Here is a 27,979-nt window from a genome sequence, read left to right on the forward strand (position 1 = left end):
AGGCGCGGGCTCGTGCTCGCGCCCTCGCCGTTGCCATGGCCCCGCTTGACGTCACGGGCGGTGCGCTGCCCGTGCGCTGCGGCGCGGTGATTGGCGGAGACGCCGTGTGTGGCGCTGGGAGAGAGGCTGCAGCGCAGCGAGCCGCGAGACAGGCACAGTCCGCGCCGGCCACCCGCCCCGAGACACCCGCCGCCGCGCTCCCGCCGCGCACAGGTAACGGGGCCCGCCGCGCCGCCCCGCCTCCGGGCCCCGCGCCGGGCGGCCGCCCCGGGACCTCGCCCTCCGCCCCCGGGGGGTGGGGTGGGGGGGCCGCGCGAGGGCGGGCGACCGGCCGGCCGATCGGCCGGCCGGCGGGCAGCGCCGAGCCCTCCCTACCCGCCCCCCTGCCTCCGGGGCCGGCGGGGTGGCTCCGCGGGGAGGGAGCAGGGCGGCGGGAGCGGCCCGTCCCGCGGGGGCCGCTGCGGGGGGCGGCGGGGGCCGCGCAGGTGAGGCCGCGGCTGCCCCTCCCCGCCGGCGAGGAGGGGAGGGGGAGGGGAAGAGCGGCCGTGGGCGGCGGGGCGGGGGGAGGGGGCGGCAGGTGAGGGCCCCGCCCGTGGCGCGGCGGGCGGGGGCGACCCGGCGCCCGTGGGCGCGGAGGGGGGGGGGGGCGCCGCCTCCGCCGGGCGGGGGCAGGGGCCCGGCGCGCGGGCCGCGGGCGGGTGCCGCTGGGTGTGGTCTCCCGCCGGGAGCGCTGCCCGGGCGCGGAAGAGCCGCAGGGGCCGCCCCTCGGTCGGGCTCGCTTCCCTCCCCTCCGCCCAGCCCCCCCCGCCAACCTCCCCCGCCCCGGCCGAGGGGTCCGGGCGGCAGCGGCGGCTCCCCCGGGGCAGGAGGGGAGTGTCCCCCGTGCCACCGCCCCTCCCCCGCGCGCCCCGTCCCCCGCGGGCTGTCCCCTCGTCCGGCCGCTGCCAGGGCGGGGACGCGGCATCCTCCTCCGCCGCCGCCCCCGGCGCTGGGCGGAGGTGAGCGGGATTAACGCGCGCTGAAGTGGGCTGGGCTCCGGAGCCCAGCCGCCATGACAAAGGCGGCCGGCGAGGCGCTCGGTGTCCCCGCGGCGGGCGGGTGCGGTGGCCGCAGCGCGGGGAGGGGCGGCGGGCGGGGCGGCCCGGAGCGTGCCTCCTCGCCCCGGGGGGCCGCGCCGCCGCTCCTCCCCCGGGCCGCTCCATTTTCTGCTGTCACCTCGCGTGTGGCGGGAGCGCGGGCGGCAGCGCCCGGCCCTCGCCTCGCCGCGGGCGGCCACCCTGGGGCCGCCGGGAGCGACGGGCGGCCGGCCCGCCGGGGAAGGATGCTGCCGCAGCGGCCTGCGGGCAGCCCGGCAGGCTGGCGCTGGGGGCCGGCGTTTTAACCGCGCTCGTCACGGTCGCGCCGGGTGGTAAACAACCGTAGCCAAAACCTTGCTTTAAAATGGCTCCTTAACCCCGCTGTTCACGGGGCGGTCAAGTTTTCAACGCGCCTTTGCAAACGCCGCGAAACGGCCGCTGAGCTTGTACCCCGGTGTTGGGGGTAGGAGCTACTAAAACTTTCCCTTTCAGGTGACTGGAATGTTTTAAAACGTGCGTAATTTATTCCTAAAAGGTAGACAGTGCTGCTATTGTTTGTGGTGACTTCACGTAAAACGGCAAAAAGGTTAATGGTTAAAGATTTAAGATGCTGGCTTGTTGTGTGTGGAGCATAAAGAAATACATACCCTCTGCGTGACCAAAATTGGTTCTTGTTTTTATAATCTAGCCTAAACTTTAAAGGATGGTGTGTCCCAAGGCACATTTGTCAGGGTCTCAAAGTGATCGAGTCAAGATATGTGAAAGCACGGGGGTTGAGGGAGGATTAGTCTTTTCTGATGTGCCAAAAAAAAAATTACCTGATAACTCTTTCTGTTCAGCAGAGCTTGATTATTTTTTTTAGTTTAACTTTTTTAAAAAGCGCTGATGAGATGCGGGTTATCGGGCATCTCGGCTGAATCGTGCTATCTCAAATACTGACGTTGAAGTAGTATTTTTAAACAGTAAAATTTCCTTTTGTCCCTGAAAGGTAGCCTCTCAGGCTGAGCAGCCCTGCCTGGCTCAGAGCGTCTGCCATATCCCATTTTGTGGAAGGAAGTTAACATTGTTGAAGGGTGTGTGCCTTGAAATTTAGATACCTGTCTGGTGCATTCTGACTCTCTTAACATCCAGTGTGGGATTTGATTTGCAGATCTCTTTGCCAAGTCTTTCTGCATGTAACTGTGATTTTTTTTTTTTTATTAAGGCACAAAGAGTTGCCTGGTACTGTTTGTCTAGCCTTTATTTTGTCTTCCTCTGTGGAAAAACTTACTGTTGAGTATTTTCCTTGTTGATTTTATTATATTGATAATTGGATGCAGTTGATACTGCAGGTCTTAAAAGGGAGTGAGGGCAAAGAGCTAAGATCATTTACGTGCTTAAGATAGGAATGATTTGGTTTGAGTTTGCCTTTGGATGCTCTTTTTTGCATTTATTAAAAAAAAATCTAAAAGTTAACATTTTTTCAGGAGGAAACAGTGACTTTAACTCTTCAATCCATGCATCGATGCATTTGAGCATTGGGTGCTTGTATGCCTTGTGTTCTGGATTTCAGTCATACCTGTTACAGTTCCAAACTACTTAAGAGAATGGTTGTGCTGCATATGAAGTTAGAACACCTTTGTCCTTGATCAGTGTCTGAATAATGCCTCACTATTTTTCCTCTTCAGAAATATCAGCATGGATAAAAATGAGCTGGTGCAGAAGGCCAAACTGGCTGAGCAGGCTGAAAGATATGATGACATGGCAAGTTGCATGAAGTCTGTGACTGAGCAAGGAGCTGAGTTGTCCAACGAAGAGAGGAATCTTCTCTCTGTTGCCTATAAAAATGTTGTAGGAGCCCGTAGGTCGTCTTGGAGAGTCGTCTCAAGTATTGAACAAAAGACGGAAGGTGCTGAGAAAAAACAGCAGATGGCTCGAGAATACAGAGAGAAAATCGAGACTGAGCTAAGAGACATCTGCAATGATGTGCTGGTGAGAAATACTGAAACTGTTGATCCATTTTTGCTTAAGAGTTGCAGGGTAAATGGTGCTGGGCCCTTTGGGACTACTTCTGGTCTGTCAGTAAAGCTGTGGTCTCCTATGCTATTTCTGAAGGACAAAGTTTAAAAGATGTCTAACTTTTCTTTCCCTCTTAATGAATTGATAATAATATAAACAAATCGTCATAGTTACGAATGCTAATGAATTTGGAGACATGTTGAAACATTATTGTATGTAAAGTAATAGTTACGAAAAATCAACATATTACTTTGAGGATGAACTAGATACAGGTTTAGTTTGGGGTTTTCTCCTCTACTTTTCCCCCTCAGTGCAGTACTTGTATCCTAGGTCACTTTGATTTCTGCAACTTCAGTGTGCTGCTCTAGTTGTAAGAGGTAGTTCTTACTCTACGGAAATTGTGCCCCTCCCTGGGTGAGATGATGTAATGTTAGTTATGACTCAGCCATGCAGAAAATTGTCTGCAGGAAGAGGCAGTAGAAATGCTGTGATACCCTCTTAAACTTAACATTTTTTAGTGGCATACTAAAATGGTGTTCTAAAAGGCATTTTCTGTGGGTTGTAGTTACTTTAAAAGGTGCATGTACCCAACAACCAACCTTATATTTTCGTTAGGAGACTGGTTTGTGAAATCTGAACCTCTTCCAAATGCTTACTCCAGATCGTCAGGATTTTTTCAATTGCATATGCTTGTGGTGCTTCAGAGAGCACACGATTGATGGATGTCCAGTCCTGTGACCACTTGTGAGGTAGATGTTACTGTCGGCAGTGGAGTTGTCCACTGGACTGTGGACCCTGCTGGTGTGTCATCCCACAGGTTGTGACAAGGGATCACGTACCTGGAGGTGACAGAATGACATGTGATATGAAGAAACTGTTAAATAGCCAAGTATGTGCTTGAAGATCTGATGTCAAATGAAAATTGAGATCAATGAGTAGCATAAATTTTGCTTGCTGTGTAAGATAGATGATACAGGCAGTGATACCTTCTAGAAGACTGGTTCCCCAAGGGTGTGTAAAAGTCAGCATGGATAACTGAGTCTCTTGGCTTCCAGTGTAGGCTGGTTTCCATGGTTATTGTAACACACCCAGTTTCATATGCTTTGTTATCTTATGTAAGGATAACTTCTAAACTTCCACTATGAAAAAGGAAATGCCAAACTTTGAAAATAACTGATTTCCTAGTTCTTGTGTTGTTAAGTGGTGGCTCATCTATTTAAGCCAGGGAAATAAGGACTCCAAATGTGGTGTTCTAATTTCCTGTTACTTCTTTTTAAAATTATTTTATTAATGGGAAAGCCCTTGGAGGTGGATGCTTTCAGTTCACAGTGATCTGAAGTTCTCCTGTAGGCTATGTTTGGGTTTAAGAAATCATTTTGAGTCATTGGGCTTAGAAACCCCCTTTCAGAAGAATTTAGTGTTTACAATTAATTTTTTTCTGATAATGGAAACCAAAGGTGAAACTAGCTTTTACTGTGCATGCTAAATAAATAAAACTAAAACAAAAGCCCAGCTTTTGAGTTCGCTGCGGCAGCTGCAGCATCTAGGAGCAGGGGGAAACACAGGGAGGGAATCTTCTTTAAATCTTCCAAATCTCAAAATGAACTTGAATTTCTCTTTGTGTTAATGAGATACATACATGATTTAAAGAAGTTACTACTCTTTGATATGTTACTACTTTTAGGAAGCTAATGTCTTACTAATCTTTAGTGTTGCCAGTAGAGTTTTTCTTAATAGATTAAGGAAAAATTACTGTCCAGAAGAAACAATGTCTTAGGCAGTGATTAGCAGTAATAAAACTATTTTTTTTTTTGCTTAGGTTTAAAAAATAAAACTTTTTTTTTAATTCAAGGGATAGGATTTTAAAATGCTTTCAAGTGGCACGCTCTACCTTTGACATTCCTAACTGCATTGAGGAACTAGATTTACATTTAAAAACCTTTTCTCATTTTCATTGGAATATCCTTATTTACATACATTCTTACTCACCTGGAAATGTGACTGACCGTATTGCTTTATTTGACATTCACTTTGTTTTACCAGAGGAAAAAAGAATTATGGTAACATACTTGGTTGGTTTTTATGAACAGGAGCATGCACAATGCTACATGCAAACATAGAACTAGGGTGATTGTTTGCTTTTCAGAAGATCCTCTGTAACTTTTGCACAGCAATATGTAGTCTGTAACTGTTCATGGAAGTGAAAAACAAGGCTTAACACATCTTGATTGGTGTGAAGTATGCTGTTAATAAGACTTGAAGTGTTAACAAACTTTCAAAGCTCTCAGTCCGGAGCCCTATCAATTACAGTACAAAAGCAGTTCAGAAACTTTTGTATCTTTTATTAAGACTGTGAATCTGTTTGAGCTGTTGTTGTGTCTTAAGTTGCCTGCTAGGCTCTTAAGTAATATTTAATGCCCTGGGGTGTTACATCACAGCTGAGTGTGGAAGTGACTGGTGTCCTAACTTCAGCTTTTAAGGGAGGAAACCAATTAAGGGAATGTGTTTGTGACTAGCAGAATGTAGGCAAAGCTGGCTCCTTTGCAGCTTCTGTCTCTTCCCTCATTTGTTGGAATCAAATTACTACTGGATTGAAAGAAATAGCTCCTTTAATCCAGTAAACAGCAGAGTGTACCAAACTAGGTTCTGCCTGGTTGTGTTCCTAGTTCTTCCACTAGCTTAAGGAGTGAATAAGAGCAATTGATGCTGGACTTCTTTTTTGCTTCGTAACTATTAGACTCGATAAAAATGTTAGCAGTTATGTGCTCAGATCTGACTGTTTACTTTTCTCCTTTACACTGATATTGCAGCAGGAAAAGCCAACATCTACGGCCTTGTCACATCCTAAATCTTCCCTCACTTACACCTGCCGTGGAGTACCTCTACAGACAGCTGAACTACTTCTCTTGTTTGCTGCAGCCTCAGAGTGCTGCTGTATAAAGCAGAGACACCTAAAATGTCATGGTGCAGCACCAGTTGTTTCAGATATACACTGGAGTATATTCAGGTGTAGTATAACTGACTCTTAATTTGGAGTTGGTCTGGTAGTGCTGATAAACTGCAAATAATTGTGATACATTGTACATATTGTTACAGTGAAAGGAACTTTTACTGAAGACTGAATTTCCAAATTCTTCAAGAATAATACAGTGTGTGTGTAAGGAAGTACATTGCCATACCCTAGCATCTTAAATGTACTTGAGTATTACAGAAAATTTCCAGCCTCAGAAGTTTCATATTGATACAGGAAATTAAGCTTTTTGTTGAGTACTTTTCCTCATGTTAGCGAAGTGTGTGCTTCACATTTTGTTTCACTTTCTATAGTGAAAGGGAGGTTCTGTCTAAAATACCAGTATAATGATCTTTTATTTGTCATTTCCATAATAAAAATTGTTATTAATCTAACAGGCTTGGATTTTCTTCAACATGCTTTTTGCAGTTAATAGGAAACGGAGTTGTAACTGAAGTAGTTCAGAATCCTCATTAGCTGAAATATTCCTCTTACTAGAGATTTAATTTGAAGTACAGATAATGTACTTCATTCTGTGGGAAGCTTTTTGAATAGTTAACATCTGATGCTGCTTGCATGTTAGAAGTTTTCAGGTGCTTTAAACTACTAGTAGCTTTCAGGCAGTTTCTGGCATGAGCTAAATGTAAACTAAAAATTTAAAAGACAACTGGCTATCTTCACTTCAGTGTGAATGTAATTCTAGACAGTTACACTCTTTCCTAGGCAGGCACATACAGCAGTAGTCCCCGCATGTCCTCCAGAGTGTACCATATGTGACAGTTCTATGTTCTTCCGCCGTGCCCAGTCTTCTGGGTGATGTCTCTTCCTCCTCCAAATTCCCCCCCAGTCGTACCTTAAGTAAATTTCTTTGCATGCAGTGCCCAAGCGCTGTTTCACTGTTTCTTTTCCCTTTTGGTTATTCCCCTTAAGGTCTAGAGAGCTTCCTGAAACGTTGGCTGCCCTTCAGTGTTCTAGAGTTACTGTTACAACATAGGTGCTCTGCAGCACTTTTTCCCCACTGCCTTCTTGTCAGACAGGGTGTAGGTTGACAGTGCTCTCAATAAGATTAATTATTTGCTTTCTTTGCCACGTTATTTCCTCCCAACTTTGTGCTCAGAAACTAAAAATGATACTTCTTGTGTGCTTGTACTATTTAGATCTCTTTGCACTTGTTAAAGATACTTAACTTTTTAGAAGTGGTAATTGTAAGAAGAAAAGGTGCAGTTAAATCTCAACCAAGTGACTTCAGGTTTGCGATTCTTTCATATGTATGTCGGTTGGGGAGGGTGCAGGGAGGAGGAGGAGGAGGTTTAGTAACCTGTTATGGGGCTGGAGTTCACTGGGGGGAAGGGAGCGTAATTCCATTCAGATGCATTTAAATGGCTTTTAAAGAACATGCCACAGAATTAATGCCTATTGCCGTCATACTCTAATTACTGTGGGGCTATTTTCTAGTTGCCTGCAAACATCTAATAGGTTACTATTTTAACATCTATAAAACCCATTTCTGCACTGATTCTTAATGACAGAGTTAGAAAGTTTAGTCCTCTCTCATACAGGCAGCCATATGCTTTTTGCCATGCACATGTGTGAGGTTTTTTTAAAGTCAACCACCGTACACTCATTGTGTCCTTCCTGACAGTCAGTACAGCTAACCTATAGAGTGGTGCTAACTAGCAGATAAATAGCTTATGAGCTCGAGTGACTTACACCATAGCCCTTCTGTGCTGTGATCTAACAGAAAATTCAGTGTTCTGACTGAAACCTGCTACCTCTAGATCTGTGACTCTTTCAGTCTTGCTTAGTTTTTTATTTTTGACAGCATTTTGTTTCTGTTTTTGAGATCTGTGTCCTTCATGCTTAGTTTTTTATTTTTGACAGCATTTTGTTTCTGTTTTTGAGATCAGTGTCCTTCATTTGATCTTTTCAGAAAAGAAGGGGAGGTGTTTGTAGAATATTCTATTTGCAGAATGTTGATCACGGAGGGGCATTTGATTTGTTGAAATCTAGGAGTTAAGCTTTGTTTTGAAAAACTTCGTCCTTGTTTTAAGCTGTTTTGATTGAATAATTTAGGGTGGAAGGAAGGTCATTTAGTTCATCTGTGCTGAGAACGGATCCAGTTAGATCACGTTGCCTTGTCAGTCAAATTCTGAATATCTTCAAGGATGGAGATTCCATAACCTCTCTGGACAGCCTGTCATAATATTTGGTCTTACTTATGGTTAAAAAAAACCCAACAAAAATAACTTATATGTAATCAAAATTCCTCATATTCCAGTTTTGCTGGTGCTTCTCATCATTTCACTGTAGACCTTCAGGAAGAATCTGGCTCAATCTTCTCTAGGCAGCTGTACACAGCAGTAAGATCTGCTGGTCTTCTCCAGGCTGAAGAAGCCCAGCTCTGTTAGCCTTACCTTGTACGTCATGTGCTCTAGCCCCATAATCATGCTGGTGGCCTCCGTTGGACTCGCTTCAATCTGTCTTGTACTGTGGATCCCAAACCTAGACATAGAACTCAAGATGTCTTCTCAAGTTGTTAAAATTTATGTTAAAAGATGGTAATTGGTAATATGCTAGTGGTGTGTGTGAAAATATGAGAGTACCTCGGGTTCACAAATGCTTCTCTGAATGAACTTTTAAATATTGCAGGGTAAAATGTAGTCAGGGTTTACTGACTTCCCAGGGCGGTTGTAATTTTAAGCTTTTCATTAACTTTCCAAGTCTAGCTTTTTCAGTTAGGGTTTGTCTGGTATAATTCCTCACATATATTGAAGGTAGGAAGCTGAGGCAATTTGCATCAGCCTCATGATTTCACTTTGTTAATCCTTTAATCACTTCCTTGATTGTAGCTACACCCCTTCAAGTTTTCTTGATAATTTTTTTTTTTTTTTTTTTGGCTGTTGGGTTTTTGGTTTGGTTTCTTCTTTTGTTTGTTTTTTTTGTTTTATTGCAGTGAAAGCACTGCCTAAACTAAAGCAATTACCTTTATTTTTTTTAAGCAAATTAAATTATTGAAGAACTGTTGAATCTTGGAGAATTAAACATCTTTCATGGATCAGTTAAAAAATGAGATGACTGACGTTGGTTTTTATTTATCCTAGATTGTTCATTAATTGTTTGTAAATGCATGAAACTTCGTATTTGAAAGGATTTTAGATTCCAGCACATAGAAGTAATTTACCAGTGGTTGGGCTGCATGAGCAAATGTGAACTACTACTTATTAATCTTAGCAAGAAGTGCATCCATAATGTTGATATGTGTGTTTAATGCACCCATTCATCATAAAATCAGCTAAGGTGTTCTGCATAAATGCAAAAAAACCATTTAAACAAGCAGTTACCTTTGGTACTTATATTAGCTATGCACACACGTGTGTATACACATACATACCTGGATGTATATCCTCTTGCATTTATTGGAAACAGGACAAATCTTTACTATAACTAGTAGTCAGCTGTATTAATTGCACTTGACATGAATGTTTAATAATTGGCTTTGATTTAAAAAAAATACATAGTGCTTACACATTTCAAAAGCACCCCAGTAAAAACTTGCTTTGACCGCAACCTTTAGTGTTCAAGTACCGTATGTGCTTACTGCTGATATGCACTTCTGAGCAGCAAAATAAAGTTGATCCGTTTAGTCACCTATGACGGGTATTCTCCTCCTTCCAGGATGTTCAAGCAAGAACTTCATTGTGTGTACTTGTAATTCTGTGAAGCTCTGCTGTGTTTGTTGCAGTGGTTGGTTACTTAGAAGGCTAAGAGTAGATACGCTGCATTGTTAAGATACCAGATTTACTGTGCTTGTGAAAGCCCTAAGTGGAAGAAACACAAAATCTAGAATATGAGCAGAGTTGGTGCATTATCTCTGTACATCTGTATAAAGAGATGCCATACTATCTCTGGTTTTATCTGGTAACTACTGTTGTTACATGCACTTGACAGAAGTACGTGTTTCTGAAACAGGTTCTCAAACACTTTATTTGTTCTTTGCTGTAGGCAGACATGGCGGCTGCTGGCTCTGAACCTGAAGTTGGTTGTCCGTTCAGGTGGAAGTTGACTACCATTTTGAAATAGTTTGAGAAAGCTTGTGCTGTTAAAATTGATTGAAGAGCATTAAGACTGATTATTTCTTAAACTTGTTTTTTACTAAATGTCAGCTCTTGTGTAGTTGCTTATTTTTCTTGAAATCTGACAGAAGATTGGCAATGCCTCTTCTAATGAGAAGTAATAATAAGCCATGCTGCTGCTAGATGAACAGTAAATTCCTGATTTTTATTTTTTTAACATCAGATTTAATACAGTTCAAATGGGGTAGAGAGCTGTTGTGTTTTGTTTGCGGGTTTTTTTGTCTTATGTTGTTACCCTTTGTGATTATGCAGGTAACAAAACACTTAGCAATGGGAATCTGATCTCTAACTGATCAGATTCTCCTAGTGCAGAGTAGGCTTACATGGCTAAAATGGCATTTTGGTTAATAAAATGCTTTATTATTAACACTGCATGCTCTAATGGACTCCTAATAGATACATAGTCTACTTCAGGAAGTTTCAGCCCTGCTTGGAATGCAAGCTGCTAAAGATATATAGCTCCTACTTCTGTTTCTTGTCAAGGATAAAAAAAAGTTACATCATTTTTGTGGGGGTTTTTAGTAGTAATTCTTCAAAGTCCAAAACTGTAAAGCCTTAAGACAAGTAGAGCATGTTCTGATTTGGAGTACAGCTAGAATAGCTATCGCTTAGACTACCTGTCTAAGCAGAAATTCTCATCCAACTCAATTGGTTTCAGTTCTGTTTTATCTCATGTTTCTTAGAAGTTGTTCTGTTTCTTCATACAGTGATGATCTTTGATGGGTTTGGCACCATTGTATTTTGTTGCAAGTTCCCAATATTCAAGAAATAGATTGAGGCGATGCAATTAAAAAAAAAAAAAGGTAAAAATTGCATATTGGCTTTGATCCTCAGCAGAGACTGTGTTGTCTATTAATGTCTACAGCAATGCCTCAGCAAATTAAATACTTTAATCCTAATTATTTTTCCTCCTGGCTGCTGCCTTTCGCATGAGTTTTCTCAAGAGTTGGTTGCTAAACTGGAGAGGTATTTTTGCCTGTGGATCAGAATTTGGTTCCTTCATTGTCACATGTTTGTTAAGCATACTTTGGTAAAAAACCTGTAATGACTGGCATGAAGGACTTCAGAAGTCTTTTGAATATCTCAAAGAGTATATCCTGATATCAAGCACATCTGCTTCCCTTGCATAAATACTAATTGGAAAGCAAAGTGGTAGAAGGAACAAGCTAGTAAAGGGCATGATAGCCTAAGCTGGTGAGGTAGATCTGCAAGGATAGCTACGTGTATGGCTGTGAAAGTATGAACCGAGATGCTGCTCCTCATTGCCTCAGTTACCACCTTTTTCTGATGCAAACTGGTGGTGTGTAGTTGTGCCATATCTTACCTCTGAGCACCCTGTAGGCGTTTTACTGCATACACCTACTTTTACTGAGTTCTAGTCCCCCAGCATACGCATCATCATGAAGATGATTTTTCAGGGTATCCTACCTCTTCCATGTTTTCCTCTGCTTGTCCATATGTGATGCTGCATTTTTTTCTTTTTTTTTTTAAAGAAACACGTTTAGACTTAGTATTTCTTTTGCATAACCTGAAATTTCTTGCCATTCTCTCTGTTATCCCTTTTCTCTGTTAGTGCTTTAGTTCTTTTTTCAGTTACCCTCTTATTACTCAGGCCTCATTTCTGCCATTTTTTCCTTTCTAGATCTTCACCAGATTGACTACAGCAAAACTGCTAATCAAGTGTATGTGTTTTCGTGCTCTTAACTCTAGATGTGTCTATGCTTGTCACACCTTCCACCGTTGCATAAACTCTGCAATAAAAGTCCTCCCTGCTCTCTGAAGGTCTTTTGTCCCAAATTCTGATCTCTTCCCTTGCTAAGGCTCATTGTTCTCACCTCATCTCTTCCAGCCAGCTTTTCCTTACCACCTTTTTCAAATTTCTGCAGCTGCCTGTTTGTGTGGGCAGCCAGTTTGATGGGAGGAAAGAGTAACTGGTACTGAGAATGGGCAGTAGGTTTGTTTCCTCCTTCAGCAGATGTTTTACCAGAGGGATCTCCAGTGCCACAACAGCCGCTAGTATTTGATAGATTTTCTTGTATTCCTGTTCAAGTGAACAAATGAGTAGATAGAAATCTGTGGCTAATTTAAACAAGAGGCTTTCAGCTGAAGTAGAAGGCTGGCAGCAGAGCAGTCCTTTTGGTTTTCCCTCAAGAGGGTTGGAGGTCACCCATGAGGCAGCAGTTGCAGAGCCCTTGTCCCAAACTCTGGCAAGAGCTGTAATCAGAAGTAGCATAATGAGCCTGTCTCAAAACAGCCTGGGTTTGGGAAGGGATTGTTTGAAAATATTCCCCTTTAAAATACAAATATTTGTCATTTTCCTCCAACAGTTGAGATAGATGTGTGTAAATAAAATTTCTACTGGCCACAAATGGTTTGAGTGCATGTGCCAATCTGTGCAGCGCAGCTAACTGCATGTGTTGCTTTATAGCCCCCATAACTTTCCTAACTGGTGCTCAGGCAGAAAACACATGCATGGAAAATCACTTGCTAGCATTTTATAGGAATGATAGGTGTCTTGAACTTGTCCAACACAGGTGGCCTACTTTAATAACTTCGTCATCAAAATAGAAGTCTGTAAAAGAATTGCTTAACAAAACTGTGCTGCAGTTACTGTGTTGGTTGGTTAGTGGGTTCCACTAGAAACCAGGTACATGTAGCTCTTCCCCCAGTGTACCTGAAAGCACTGATCTGAATCAATATTTTGAATGTCTACCTCATACTTTATATGTGTAATTCTTTCAAATACTCATGCACAGCTGTGCAGGTAGTCAGGAAACAGCAAGTCAACATTGTCACAGTAGTCTGAGTAGGTTTGTGTCTCCTGCTGCAAAGGAAGGCTTGTTGCCCTAGAAGCATTGGGACATGAGAGGAGCTTGGTACTCTCTGTCTGGGTTGCAGTTGGTAAGTGCATCTGGAAAGCTGAATCTTAAGATTCAATAGACTGTAATTTTATTGCTGGTTCTAACATGATGCTGGATGTCCCTCTTAATATCCATTACATCTTTCTTATTTTTCTTTCCGTCTTCTGCTGCTCACTTTCTTCCTTTGTAGAGAACAAAGTAAATGGCTATCTGGATGCTATGAAAGTGGAAGTGGAGGCTCTTGATTGATGTTTGGAAATGGTACTGAAACCGGTCAAATAATCTGAAGTTATGTGGTAGTCTTCTAAAAGAAATGCAGATTCGAGTACCAGTGCTTTTTAAGCTAAACATATATTATTGTTTTTAATGAAACTGAGAAGTAGATTTAGAGCAAAAGTAATACTTCCTCATGTGCAGGTAGTCATGTATCTGCAGCTGCTTCTCTATAGTGAATTGTGGGTGTTAAGTTTATGTTGATGTAAGAGGAGTTTGGACAATGTGTGGAATGCGGACAGGAAGCCTGCTGAAGGTTACTACATTCAAAGAAACCACATCTGGCTCAAGAAGTCCCTAGGCATTGATGGAGGCTAACAGAAGCATGGCACTTTTTTGCTTTCTTTACGTATTTTTCTAATGGCATCCTCTTTTGGGCAGTGTTACAAGTAGGTTAGCAAACGGAAGAGTCCTGTCAGCCAGTGCAATCCCTCCTTTGTTCTTGTGATCTCTTGGGAGAAAGATAGTGGCATGCTGCTTACATCATGAAAATATTAGACCATTGTCAGTGTGAAACAGGTTTCAGGCTGAGCTTAAAAAAAAAAAAAAACCACCAACACGGTTCCTTTAATGTCTTCCATGAATTTAAAACCCACAGTTCTTCCGTGTCATCTTCATGCCTATGCCGTATACCACAGATGGATGATAAGTGAATTAAACTTCACCTAATACTCCTGTGTAACTTATCTCCAGAACTAGAAATAATGTCATAACTAGGCCAGATATCTTTTTATACTGCATGGAGACAAAAGGCCTGCTTGTCAGGTCTAAGCAAAACTGATACTGTTTAAGTTACCTAACTTTTTATCAGTGTATTGTTTTGGATTTCTGCCATTCTGCAGCTTGGTTCTTTAGTGCAAGAACTGTATCTTTGTTTCTCCAGTAGTTCTAGGGTTTTTACTCAATGATGGATCTTAATAATTACTGGTATTTTAAATCAAAGGTTTTGGTTCTCTCTGACTTTGTATTAGCTGCTCATTTACAACTACAGTTTTCTAGAACCTGGTGATTTTATTCTTTTTCTCCTGTTTGTCAGGAGGGAAATATCTTAAATAGAAAATTGAGCTGTTCATGCAATCCTCAAATGCATTAATAATTACTAAAGTTCCCAGGCAGTAACGTGTACTAAGATGGAGCCTTTAATAAAGGAAAATAGGCACAGAACTATAAGCAACAAGGCAAAACTAAGGCCTTGAGTTTAATTCTCTTACAATAAATTTGGGAATAGTCTTCTGGCCCACACAGGTCATTTCCCAAAGATGTAAGCAAATTCTTTTAAAAAGTAGGATAGTTTTAGGCTTCAAGTGTCGGAAAGGACTGCTCAAGACTTTATGGGCTGGCTTCCTGTCTTCAACTGCAGTTCTCACCGCAGCTTGACAAACTGAAGCATGTCTGCTTGCAGTAGGAAGCAGACTTTTTTGTAGAGGGTTGGGTGTTGGGGTTTTTTGTTACACAGAATGACTACTCATCATGCTTCCTTCACGCTCTTAACTGAGTCTGCTAACTCTTACCTTCAGACTTCATCTTGCAAAAACAAAGGAACAAATCCATAGGGCATTTCATCAAAATGGGCTCAAAACACATTGTGCTTCATGTTGCCTACCATCTGTTGACTGTGTCCTGCTCTGGCAAAAGAATATGTGTAAGAATGAAGAAGGTTAATCTCTTTCCAGTTTACTGTCTAAAATAAGCCAGGATTGAAGTTTTCTAGTAGAATAATTAAGTTGTGTACATGCAGCCTCTTTGGAGACAAAGACTAGACACGCTCTAGTGCATACTTGCTGGGTCTAGGGGTACGTACCAAATTTATGTGATTTCTTATCTATGGTATGTGTGAACATAGCTGACATCTGAGTTTGAATGTGCTGTGTCTCCTAGTCCAGAGTACCAGAAAGCTGTTAACTTAGTCATAATCACAATTGCAGATGTGAAGTGTTGAAGCCTACTTTTAGGTGGTGGTTGGTTGTTTTGTTTTTTTTTTTCTATGGCCAGCATATTAGTAAGTTTTGACATTCAAATTTAGTACACACATTTATTTATTTATTTGTTTAAGAATTTTCCACTGATTCTTTTTGAAAAGATTTGTGTATGACTTTGCTATGAAAAGTATTAGAAGTGCTTGTACAAGCTGTTACAGGTTTTGGCTGAAAAGTGCTCTAAGATGCTGCTGCATCTGCCTAATTGATTACAATGCTATGGTTTGTTTCACAGCAGTTAGTTTCTTGCTGCCAAATTAAAAGTTCTAATGACTATGGCTGAGTAGTTGTGGGGTTTAGGGGACAAGGAGTAGTGTTTTGGTTTTGTTTCAAAAGCTATTTCTACCAGATTCTGATCGAGGCACTGTAATTAACTGCCTGTAGAGCTGTAGTTAGTGTGAATTAGTATATATCAAAAATGGATGGGATTTTCACGTGATGGCAGGAATGTCGTGAATGAGCGTGAGGGCTCAGTTACATACCATGTAGCTATAATATGCCTGTGCTGTATGGACTTCAGTTGTCAGGGTGTTGTATGCATTACAGTTATGTGGATCACCTAACAAACTCAGTAATCACAGATCAGCTTATTGGTCCGGTGTTGAACTAGCTGTTAGCACTTCAGTGGCCCGTATGGCAATCAGCTCTGTACTGCTAAACATTGTCATGTGAACTGGTAAAGGAGAGAGGAGGTAGGCATGCGGTGGTAGCCCTATCGAAACAGTTCTTCCTGTTTCTTCTGCTTTGAACAAACAGAACCCATCAATAGGACTTAAATATCAATATATTCCTCCTTGTAGGGGGAAAAAAACCTATGCTCTAGAGAAGCCTTGCTGTTAAAGCTGTTGGAAAAAAAAAAAAAAAGGAGAAAGATAAGCAGTATTCCCCATAAACAGATGTATTAGCAGACAACAAACTTTTAGATTAGTTATGCCTTTTGTTATGCCTAACATATACGTTATCTTCTGTAATGGAACTTCAGAAGGTCAGTAGGCTCACTGATCTCATCTGTATGGCTTTCTGTAGCCACACCATCTCCATGCAGATTGTGGCTTTCACAGCCACTGTCTAGGATAAGTCACTATGATAAATGTCTAGGGTAATTCAGACTGCTCTGAATCTTGAGGCTAACTTTAAAGGAGTGTTTTGTGGTTACTTATGCCAGTAAAAGAAAATATATCCTGAAATAAAAAGACTGGTATGGACAGGAGAAACTGAATATATTGTGCTAGATAAATAATAAGGGAGAGATTTCCTTTCAGTAATTTTGCATGATAGCTTTTAAGTGTTAATTTGCTTTCAGGTTTTGTTATTGCTGTTTGTGAAGTATTTGGCATAAATAAAACTCTCCCAAAGATATGTTGCCTACCAGTCCTGTGTATTGTTTGTATAGAACAGAGGGTTTCATCCAGGTATGAGCAAGCTACCAGTGCATTCTCAGAGACGGAGCCTCTTTGCGTAGGCTGTATGTTACGAATAGCTATTCAAAGAGATTTTCTTAATGCATCGGTCTTCAAAGTTACACATGGGTTGAAAAATCTTCTTTCAGTAGAAGGTTTATGCACTGTCCAAGCTGTTCCTGCCCTCCTAGTATCTTACCCAATCAGGGAGACTTTCTCAGTTGTCTTTGTCTGTTGGTGCAATTCACCCATTCAGTTAGGTGTTTGCAAAAAATTTACCTCATTTGTGACCTAAGTGGTGTTTTAAGTCTGCAAGTTTGGTTGCTGCTTATGGGAGTGAGCAGAGCTGTACTTCTTAATTGAACAACCTTCTATATGGATGGTGGATAATTTCTGTTTCTAGAATCACTGAAAATATTTTGGTCTGACTAATTAATGGAGGCTACACAAGGAGGGCAGCTCCCCATGGTGCCAGAATGGTAGGTGCAGACTGACACACCTGACTTAATTGCAGTCCTACAGAGAAAAACCAATAAGGAGCCTTATTCTCAGTCTCTGGTAACCTTCAGTTGTCACTGAAGTTGGAGTTTCTTGGCACTCATGAAAAATCTCATAGCTGTGAATCTTGAAGCTCTCTAATGGTGTGAACAGAGCACGTAAGTAGTTAGTGAGCTGAAATGTGTGACCCGTATACCTTACAGCCTTCGGCTTTGTTCCAGTCACACCAGGGCAGAGGTGGTTTTGAATCCTTCTCCTCACATAGTGGTATGCCCTCCAGAAGGGTGCCTTTGGCATGAGGCAGATTGGCAGCCCATTTGACTGGTTCCATAAAAATACTTCTGCTGACGACTTGCTTGTGTTGTGTTCCCTTTGTTGCCAAAGGATTGTCATTCAGATGGGAAGCAAGGACATGCAGTATTTTTTTATGTCTCCCTGCGTGGTTATGAAATGAAGCTATATACTAACCCCCACAATACTGGAAATACCTAATATTAAAGGTGAAAGAATAAATGCTTTCCGTTATGTTGAAACCAATAAAGAGTGTCCACTAACAGGTTTTTATCTTGTCGGAGCATAGGCATAGCTGAACGTTGTCTGACTCTGCTTTCTGTCAGTCAGACTTCTTCATTACCCAGTCTGCTGAGACAGAAATAAGAGAGAGCTGCCATAACAGCTCACTTCATTTTCAGGAGTTTCACACCAGCTTGAATCTACCAGGCTAAATATTTGTGATTTATGTAAATGGACAAAGCAAAACAGAAAAACCCCAAAACAAACAAAAAAAAACCCCAACTGAACTTGTTGACTCTTGCTCTTTCTGTGAATTACAGTTTTCTGTAGCTTTATGTCAGTTGGCCTAGTATGCAAAGCAGGTGCCAAGGGTGTCTGTGTCACAGTACAGGGGTTACAGCCTACTGTATTCAGGGTATGTCTGTCCCAGGAGTATGTTGGGTAAGATAGCAGATAGTAAAGTAGCCATCATTCTGTGAGTTGGAGCTGAATTAGATTGTCCATTTCTGTGGTGTCACTGGAAATGAGCTAAAAAGTGAGGCAAAACTGAGATGTCAGTCATTAATTTACAGGGAAAAAAAGGACACCTAAAAATCCTTACTAAAACCTCTTAAAAATTTGATTGCTACATGGCCTTTGCAAAGTATATATGTGAAAGCTGATTCAGTTTTGAGTATTCAGAAGCATTTCTGTACTTTTTCAGGCTTTCAGATAACTGGCTTTTCTTTCAAAGTCTGACTTTAAGCGCTCAATACCAAGAAATTTGACAAGCTTGTACCTTAATTTGACTAAATGTGTTGGAGCTAGTGATTTTTTTTTTTTTTCTTTTTTCTTTTCATCATAATAGAACTCTTGCTAAATGACATGATTGCCTCAGCTGGGAACTTGCTATGTTAATCTAATAATCAGTCGGCATCATCTAGAAAAACCTGGTCTTAACTGGCAGCCCACAGGGAAGATTTGGTAGAGAGACTCTGGAGAGCTACCTTTTGGTTTGGAAGATACAGGAAACACCTGTTAGAGCAGCACATGAACTCGGATAGAGGATCCTTTTCAATGATACAGAACTAGCTGACTATCAAATTGTCAGCTGTCTGGAAATGCAAGAATCCAGGTTCACCTTACACTTTCTTGGTGGCAGTGCCAGTACAGCATTGTAGTTAATGGGAACTAGGTTAATGAGGCTTATTTATTGCCTGTGTATGTAAGATACTTGGGTCTTTGATTTGTCAGCTGATACTTTGGATCCTTTTATCTTCTGTGGATGCAGGCTTTCTTCCATTGTTTACCCTTTGCCCAGACTCTAGGCATTACCTTATTTTTGTCAGGGTAGTATATAGTGGCTTAGCGAAACTCTTCCTTTGGTCATACGAGACTCATCTGCTAAATTAACACAGCCACCATCTCTCCATCCAGTTACAGCATGCAGCGTTCCTTTTTGTACCTAGAATTGTGATCCAGAACACGTTGTCCTTAACTGAACATGCTGTGTAGGATGTGAAGACAATAGGCAAAGAATAAAGCTAAAGCTGTCTTGACTTTGAAATAAATTGTAATATAATTGAATTGTTGGTTCAGCACACTGTAAAAGTAAGTATGTACAAAACACTGTGTTCTTTGTTTCTTTTTTAGTCTCTGTTGGAAAAGTTCTTGATCCCTAATGCTTCGCAAGCAGAAAGTAAAGTTTTCTATTTGAAGATGAAAGGAGACTACTACCGTTACTTGGCTGAGGTTGCTGCTGGAGATGACAAGAAAGGTATGTCATCTTGTGGCTAAATATTGCCAAATTAGATTGCTTTTGGTGGGGTGGTGATGTGACTCTTAGTTTTAGAATAATTCTGATTTGGACGGAAGTTTCTTTAGTAATATATTGCCTGTTTTCTGAAGAAAAATCTAGTTCATTGGCTTTCAAATGAGTTATGGACTTTTCGGTGTACCTGCTGTTTGAAGCAGGGAACAGATGTTCAGTCACGAAATCTTGAAATCGGCCCCAGCTTTAGGCATGCATGCATCTGGTTTATCACTGAAGTGCAGGTTTGTGCATCTTCTGTCTGGCCGAGTATTGGGTTTTTACCTCTTTGTAGGGGGACAAAGTCTTGTAGCTTTTTGAAGTTTTATTTGTGCCATTTCTGCAGAACACAGAAGCCTGCATAGGTTCAGTGAGCAAAGAGACTAGAAACAACCTAGAGAAGAAAAGGATTAATAAAAGTAATCTTACTGTTGGGAAAATTTCTTCCGTAACCATGGTAGTTTAATATCCAAATGTTTATTTCCTCAAGTTTCTCAATACCTTCGTGTAAGCAGATTGTCATAATTGCAGGTGAGTTGCTTTCACCTAGATTTAGTTAGAAAAGTTAATATGAGGCGTTTAATATATTTAAGGTTGCTTAACTGCTGTAGTTGAAGAGACACCCTAAGAACATGCTGACTCGGTGCAGAGTCACCTTCAATTCAGAACGATACATTATGTTTAGATACAGCTCAGTGCAAACAGTGCGAACCTGCTTCCTGGAGCCAGTTTAGGACTGGTGGCAGGGTGCCCTGAAGAGCAATGCACTTCAGCACAGAGCCCAGTCTGGTAACTTCTGCTAGTCCTGAGCTGTTTTCTTGCAGACTCAGCTTAGTCTGCACTCAGTCTGCAGAAATACGGGATGCTTGGGACTGTGCAGACAATCTCAGTGCGTGGACTTAGGACCCTTGGGGGTTATCTGGGCTGTGCAGCTGATGCTTGGTAGCATTCTGCCCTTCTGTAGGACTTGCTAGGTTCCTTGCGGTGCTGTTGAACATGTGACACCCCTGTAGCCATGTGCTGCTCTCAAGCTAATAAGCTTTCCCAGTATGATACAGAAAGGTGTCTGCGTGACTTCAAACTAGATTGAGTTTGGTATGGAAGTGAAATAGACTTGGAATAGTTTCAAGGGCAGAGATGTGTCTGCTTTAGCTTTGTGGCGTGTGTTGTATCAACACTACATAGGGTAGCTCGGTTTCCCCACTATGCTGGGTAATGGGGAGTTGCACAAAGCTACTAAGACTTAGTGTAATAGGGCTTGATTTGACTTCTGATGCTTACTGCATGCAAACCAACCCAGTCTTGGTGACTACAGAACTACATATGTAACCAGCACTTTAGATCTGGTACTGTACAGAGAGTAATTGTGTCTTCCTTTTTGTAATCTCTGTTCACATGCATAGAAGTTAAAATATTTTGAGTCCCAAAGCTTCTTTTCCTGTTGAGGATTAAGTTGCAGGCTCTAAAATCAAGACTGTGAAAATCTTTGTTTCAAGTGGTTTTAAAGTTCATTTTTGTTTAACCCAGTCTCCTGGCTGAGCAGTTTTTGTTGGGTTTACAGCTGAAGAAAAATGTTTGAAAGCCTATCTAGCTTGAGTTGCTATGGCTCCTAAACTGAAGATTTATTTATCTCGTGTGTCCCCCCCGAAGTGTTTAATATCGCGGGTTTTTCCTGTATGCTGCCTGTGACTTTGAAGAAGAACAGTTGATAATTATTGCTTAGGAAGTAACATCTGCTTAGTTGGAGTGTATTCTTTCAGCTTTTTGCAGTAAATAGAGCAACAGTATAAAGCTCCCAACTCTAGGGAGTTTTATTATGAAGATATTTTTATCTTCATAAACCAGGGTCATTATTTTATCGACTGGCGTTTTCTTACAGCAGTCTAATGGACAGGAATGTCAAGCATGTACCTCACCCTACTATTTTAGCCTTGAACTTTGGAAGTGTACAACACTTTGTAAAGAATTCAAGGTTAAAAATCTTACAACTTTTTTTGTACTGGGTGACTGATACAAAAAGCAATGGAATACATCAAATGTTGCACTGAGTTTCCCAAATCACTGTTCAAAAGGTAACTGTGTTTTCTCAAATAAGGAGAAAAAATATGCTTTTGTTAATTTTTCTTTAACATAAATAACATTATTACAAAATAAAACGCTTAGTCTCATGCCCTGAAGTTACGTGTTTTTTTCATGCTGCATGTTTTGCCTTTCATAAACAGTTCTAAGGCTTTTCCATTATGAGAAGAGTAAAACACTTCTCACTACTTCTGAATTTAATTTACAGTAAACCTGGCTCTTTTCAACTGTAACATACCAACTTCTGGTCACTTTCAAGGTATTATGGCAGTTGCCTGGTTTTTCTAAAGCATGCCATTATTAGTGATTAGTATAGAGAGGACAGAATGTTGAATAATTGTGCAGTGAGTGTTCTCCCTTTTCCACGCTGAAGAGGACAATATGATGCTTTAATTTTTGTGAATACATAAAGGGGAACAAACAGAGATTGCATAGACATCTGAATACTGGTATTCAGATTCAGTCTTTGAGTACTTCTGACTTAAATACTAGATGTATTTTTGAGTCCTTAGCCTAAAATTCCTTTCTTTATTTTTTATACATGGACTGGTGCTCTAGCAGAGATCATGCTGGATGCATTTCTGGTTTGATCCAGAAATGTTTAAGACTGGAGTCCTTTTGCATCTGAATTTCAATGACTTCCTGCCCACCTTTTTTTCAGATGCTGTTAGTGTTCTTGGAGAGCACAGGAACAGTGGTCCCTTTGTGCTCAGGGTCTAGTGCCTCAGTTGCCTTCTGCAGTCATCAAGGATGTAGTCCAGCTTGTGGGCTGCGTTGGGCCATGATCTCTGACCTGTGCAGGCATGGTCTCCTCATAAGTTCAAGTGCATTCAGTGAGAATGGAAGCTCTTGAGCTCTTCAGTCTTAGTATACACATTATAGTTGGTTCTTTTTTCTGCCAAGCATTTATAACTTGTACAAATATATACTTGTACAATTATTTTTCTCCCTTACTTCGAAGTTCGTAAGTACTAGAACTTTTTTAAGTACGTAACAAGTGCTTTCCCCTGCTGCATTGGGAATGGAACTATGTTGGAAGTGTTTAAAAATACATAATGAATTCTGGTTGAGGTATGCCGCAACTATCTTTACCAAGCAATTTGAATGGAAATACGTAGGTAACTGTTCCTGAAAGGATTCAGCATGATAGGCAAAGATCGTCAGTGTTTTCTGGGACTAAAATGTGGATCTGTGTGCTTTGCACTGTTAAAGACGTGAAATTGTGGTACTGTATCAACCTGTGTGTAATTAAAATTTCATTTTTGTGCCTTTTCATGTGGGTGGTGGGTTTTATATTCCTTAAGTGCTACAGAACTGCTGCAAACATTTGTAATACAAGTAGTCAACCGAGTGGACAGGAGAGACTCAAACCTGTGATTTGGTCAATGACAACTTCTTTTTTTAAAAATTAATTTAAAAATGTGATATATAAAATCTTCATAAAGTAGTGACTTGTTGGGTAAAGTGCTCATTCACAGGCATTCACTCTTAACTTACTTTGTTCATGCAGGTGTGAACACAGTCCTGATAGTAGTCTGAATACAATATGTGAATTACGTGTGGTTTTGTGTGTATTTTATTCCTCAACAGGGGATAGTGGAAGCAATCATCACCAGCATATCAAGAAGCTTGTGAATCAGTACAAGGAGATGCACGCGACCAACACATCCTGATCAGATTAGGTCTGTGCTCTATACTTTTCTGCTCTGGTGTTTATTACTGAGATTCTCAATTCCCCGGAGAAAGCCTGTTCCCTTGCAAAAACGGTAAGATCTAAAAGTGGGGGAAAATTCCATTTTAAATTATTGCATAACCTTTGTCACATGGCCAATGGGTGTTTGTTTTTTATAACCCTAGGCTTTTGATAGAAGCAATTGCTGAACTTGATACATTAAGGTGAAGACGTCATACAAGACAGCCCGCTAATAATGCCAGTATACTGAGAGACAACTTGACCGTGAGTATCATTAAAGGTTGCATATTGTTGATGAGGCGATCTTTGGTCTTTGTGGCACCACGGAGGTTCCCCTGTCATTCTTGGCTGTGGAGCTGTGTCTGTCATTTACTTAGAGGAGTTTGCAGTACATCATGTTTCTGAGCTAATTCTTTTTCTCCTGCCTAGGCTTTTTTTGTCTGCATGTTAATTAACACAGCTGACAGATGACAAATTGACCAAATTTTTCATTATTTTTTTTTTTTTTATTCAAGGGCTTTAACATGTTTAAGCGATGTAATTTGGACTGACTAGCAAAGCTATTACCTTTTGTTAATAACAGCATTTGAGAATACAGTCGTAGTTTGCCTCGTTCAAAACTTATGTCAGGTTTCATATAGCTTTTCCTTGCACACACAATGCCACAGAACTAGATCCTGTGTGAAAACCTGCAAACAAAGCTAGCCAGTCCATTTAAGGACCTGTTGATGGGGGATCTTTTTGTTTGGTGTTTATTTTGGTAAAGCTGAAATTGAAGCTGGTGTTAGCCAGGCTATTTCCACGGCAGTTGTAAAACAACTGTCCTTGGTTTTGTTTTTTTTTTCCTGGGGACTCACGGCTGTCTGTGGTGTAAGTTATGGATGAAGACTGTGTTGCTCTGTCACAGTAATCAAAATCTTCGTGTGGGTGGTTGTTTTGTTTGGGGTTTTTTATCTACTTTGAACTTTAAAACTGGCAAAGATAAACATCTAAAGCAAACGATACAGTAAAATGTAAGCAAATATGCAGTAGTGTAATTAATGGCATAGTTCGCTTCCCAGTCTTCATGTGGGGAAGTTTGGCAAGCAAGAACTGAAAAAATAAGACCATTTTATTGCCAGATGTAGCCCCTTGCTCATGCTCTCTGCATCTGATATTGGAGACCTTTACAAAATAGCCGGGCTTCTTTTAACAGAACTAGAAGTAAAGTGTGTAGTTGCATAAAATTGGACTTGCCATATTTTTCTGCTTTTGGTTTCTAACACTTTATTTCCCAGTTCCTTGGAACCTTTTCTACTAGAATCACAACTTTATACTACTGAAAAAACTACTTGTGATTGTTCCAGCTGTTGGTTACAAAACAAATGGAAGAGATTTCTCAATCTCTGTAATAGAGACAGATGAAGGGTTGCCATCGCTCTCAATGTCTGTGTACTGTCCCCTTGAGTGAGATTGCTCAAGAGCCGTCCTCTGAATGAGTGGTATTGAAATAGAGAATAGAAGCTTTTAATTGCTAGCTTCCCAGCAAAAATAATGTAAAGCTTGTCATGGCAATTGGAAAGCAAATAGTTTCATACAAGAGCAAAAGTTGGATTCAGCTGCCATAGCGTGAGGGTTACAGTAGCAGGCCTGATAATTGCGAGCTTTCAGTTACAAGGGAGAAGCTGTAGGCAGCTGTGGGGTTCCATATTCTTGAATGAATTGTGTCTTGCCTTAAATGTTTAGTGTGACCTGTACGAGTGCATTGATTCCATGTTTTTCCACAACTTGTTGAGGCAAAAATAACTTACGATGTATGTGTGACTGACAAAGACTGCAATGAATTTCATAAATGTAAAAAAGGTCTGGTTTGCTAGTTATGCAAGTCTGTTACAGTCTGTGAGGTAGGTTTTTGACAGTGATTCAGCACATTGATCGGTTATGTGCAGGAGCAGTTTCCTCAGTTGTCGATTCTTTTTGCATTGAGGCTTGTATGGCTGAAGAAGAGTCTGTGTTTGTTCGCAGCGGGGACTGAAGGCAGAGAAGTATTTAGAGGGTTCTTTAATGTATCAAGTCAAAATCTGTTTTACTGGGATTGCTAGGTAATTCCTTCTTTTGCTCTGTTGTAAAATTGTTTTGTTTAATTAAAAACAAAAGGCATCCCTTCCGCCTAAGGGTTGGGGTTTTTTTCCCAGCAGATTTGTTAAACTGTGCTCTCAACTGATAATCTTCCTTTCATAGCAGTCAGCCCCATGATATTTAATGAATAAATATATGTATATGTACCTATCTGTAGATATTCCAGAGGTGAGGATTTAGGGTAGAAGCCTCTGATAAAATTCTGATAAAACTGTTCTTACTAACTGTTGCTTAATAAGAATAGCACTGAAATTGAGAGTAATGTAGTACTATAATAATGCAGCATGAAATCTAGTGCAGGGGTTAGAAACAGACTAGTTAGTATGCTGTTGTCTCTAGTAAAATAACTTGTTGCTTAATGCCTTCAGCAAAGAACGCTTAGCGCAGATCCTGTGCATCCTGTTCAGAGCAAGAACGAGGCTACTGGTCTTGCAGAGGTTTCTCTATTGTCTTGTACTCCTGGGATGGATAAATGTTTCTGTTGGATTATATTTTTTTTAAATTTTTTTTCAAAGCATCTCGTGAAACCTTCATGGTGTAATGCTGTGGGTAGGTAGAGAATTAGTTGTTCTTAGGTTTTATCACCTTACGCTATAGAGCGTGAAGGATTTCAGTTAATACTGCTATAACTTCATAAAGTGAGAGATTACAAATCATACTGGGCTGGTAATAGTTTGGAAGCAGTCAGCGTGGCAAAATACTCGGTTCACAAAATAATTTCTTTGCCCTGGGTCTTGCTCTGGAACTGATGCTTAGTTTCCTTAGGTGGTACTTAATCTTGAGATATGGCTCCTTAGTATTATTTTATGGAGCTGAAAATAAGATTTTGTGCATACTGCATGTTTAGCCTGATTTTCTTCCAAACTTAGAGGGCAGGGCAAGGAAGGAAGCTCTGCGTTCCAACAGTTGCTAAATGAGGGCACAACCGACTGAACAGAGCCAAGGGATGGAGATTTCAGCGACATGTTTTCTGTTTTAAAAAGAAAACGCAAAAATACTCAGATGCCTGTTCTGAAGGGAGCATTCACTATAATGCTGGATGTGGAAAGAGACCTTTGCTGAAGATGTTCCTTCAGAAGGGTGAAGAAAGTTCACTTGAGGAGATGGTAGAAATCCACAGGAAACCAAGTACTGTTAGTTCCCAATTCTCATGTATCTGTCCTGTGGGTCTGGTTCTTGCCTGCTTGTGATCATATTTTAGTGAGCCTTGTGGATATGAGACTTTGGTTTTGACTGTTGATGAACTTCCTCATTAAATGCCATGCAGAGTTGGGTCACCTAGAACTAGATTTCCATTTTGTAGTAGCCAAGAAATATATTAGTTAATGTGCCTCTTTCCCCCACCCCCCTTTTGGTTTTTTTTTCTCCCCTCCCTCCATGGTGGGACCTCTTACAAAATTATTTTAGTAGGCGGCTCTCTTTCTAATAATCACTTTACTAATTAGTAGTCATAAATGTTAGTGTCTTACACACTTTATTCTGTTTTTCTTTCCCAAACAGTTGTGGACATCGGATACCCAAGGAGATGAAGCCGAAGCAGGAGAAGGAGGGGAGAATTAACCAGCCTTCCAACTTCCGTCTGCCTCATTCTGAAATTTACACAGTAGACCATTTGTCATCCATGCTGTCCCACAAATAGTTTTTGTTTACGATTTGACAGGTTTATGTTACTTCTATTTGGATTTCTATATTTCCCATGTGGTTTTGTTTAATATTAGGGGAATAGAGCCAGTTAACATTTGGGGAATTTACCTGTTTTCATCTGAGGTGGCCAATATAGGGTTGTGAAATTTTTATACAAGTTTTACATGTTTGGCATAGTACTTTTGGTACATTGTGGCTTCCCACAAGGCCAGTGTTAAAACAGCTTTCTATGTCAAGCAAAGATGACTGCTTGCATATTGGTCTGTCATGATGGAAAAAAGGGATAATCAGTTGCAGCCACAGGTGTAGTTAGCATGAGTATTCAAGCTGGAGCACGCATGGCTGTGAATAAACTGATGTCCTATAGATATTGCATGTCAAGTCAACATGTGAAATCTGTGGAATATACCGATCAAGTGTACATCTTTGATTGCAGCTGAAGTGTTCCTTAAGACAGTTTGATAACCCAGGCAATTTTCTCTAGAGAAGGACAGAGAAACGGTTCACATTCCATTATTTGTAAAGTTACCTGCTGTTGCTTTCATTATTTTTGCTACACATTTTATTTGTATTTAAATGGTTTAAGCAACCTAAGAACAATGTACAAGTAAAGATGCAGTAAAAAACGAATCGCTTGATATCCATAATGACACTGTATATCGAGCACAGCAGTAAAACAAAAACCCATGTATTTAACTTTTTTAGGTTTTTTGCTTTTGTGATTATTTTTTTTTGATACTTGCCTAACATGCATGTGCTGTAAAAATAGTTAACAGGGAAATAACTTGAGATGATGGCTAGCTTTGTTTAATGTCTTATGAAATTTTCATGAACAATCCAAGCATAACTGTTCAGAACATGTGTATTAAGTTGATGTAAGTGGAATAAAAGTTTTATGAATGGAGTTTTCAACTACCT

The 27,979-nt window shown here is 41.0% G+C and overlaps 1 protein-coding gene across 2 annotated transcripts; it reads left to right on the forward strand.

Moving 5' to 3' along the window:
- The first annotated feature begins 69 nt into the window (after nt 1-69).
- Nucleotides 70-27,977, forward strand: YWHAZ (tyrosine 3-monooxygenase/tryptophan 5-monooxygenase activation protein zeta). Of its 2 annotated transcripts, XM_037380305.1 has the most exons (6): nt 80-213; nt 2,744-3,047; nt 19,371-19,494; nt 23,198-23,372; nt 23,464-23,563; nt 26,918-27,977. In XM_037380305.1, exons 2-4 carry the CDS (start codon nt 2,754-2,756, stop codon nt 23,239-23,241), a joined length of 462 nt encoding a protein of 153 aa, XP_037236202.1. In that variant the 5' UTR covers nt 80-213; nt 2,744-2,753; the 3' UTR covers nt 23,242-23,372; nt 23,464-23,563; nt 26,918-27,977. The 2 variants fall into 2 exon arrangements, with proteins under 2 accessions (XP_037236200.1, XP_037236202.1); XM_037380303.1 differs by lacking the exons at nt 19,371-19,494; nt 23,198-23,372; nt 23,464-23,563; nt 26,918-27,977 and adding an exon at nt 5,885-6,298 and having other exon boundaries at nt 70-213.
- The last annotated feature ends 2 nt before the right edge of the window (nt 27,978-27,979 follow it).

The sequence above is a fragment of the Falco rusticolus genome, chromosome 3, assembly GCF_015220075.1.
Source record: "Falco rusticolus isolate bFalRus1 chromosome 3, bFalRus1.pri, whole genome shotgun sequence".
NCBI lineage: Eukaryota > Metazoa > Chordata > Aves > Falconiformes > Falconidae > Falco > Falco rusticolus.

Excerpts from the sequence above, each read along its gene's own strand:
- YWHAZ (XM_037380303.1), top strand. The coding sequence starts at position 2,754 with ATGGATAAAAATGAGCTGGTGCAGAAGGCCAAACTGGCTGAGCAGGCT. Across the intron at positions 3,048-5,884 it reads ACATCTGCAATGATGTGCTG|CAGGAAAAGCCAACATCTAC; the intron begins GTGAGAAATACT and ends CTGATATTGCAG.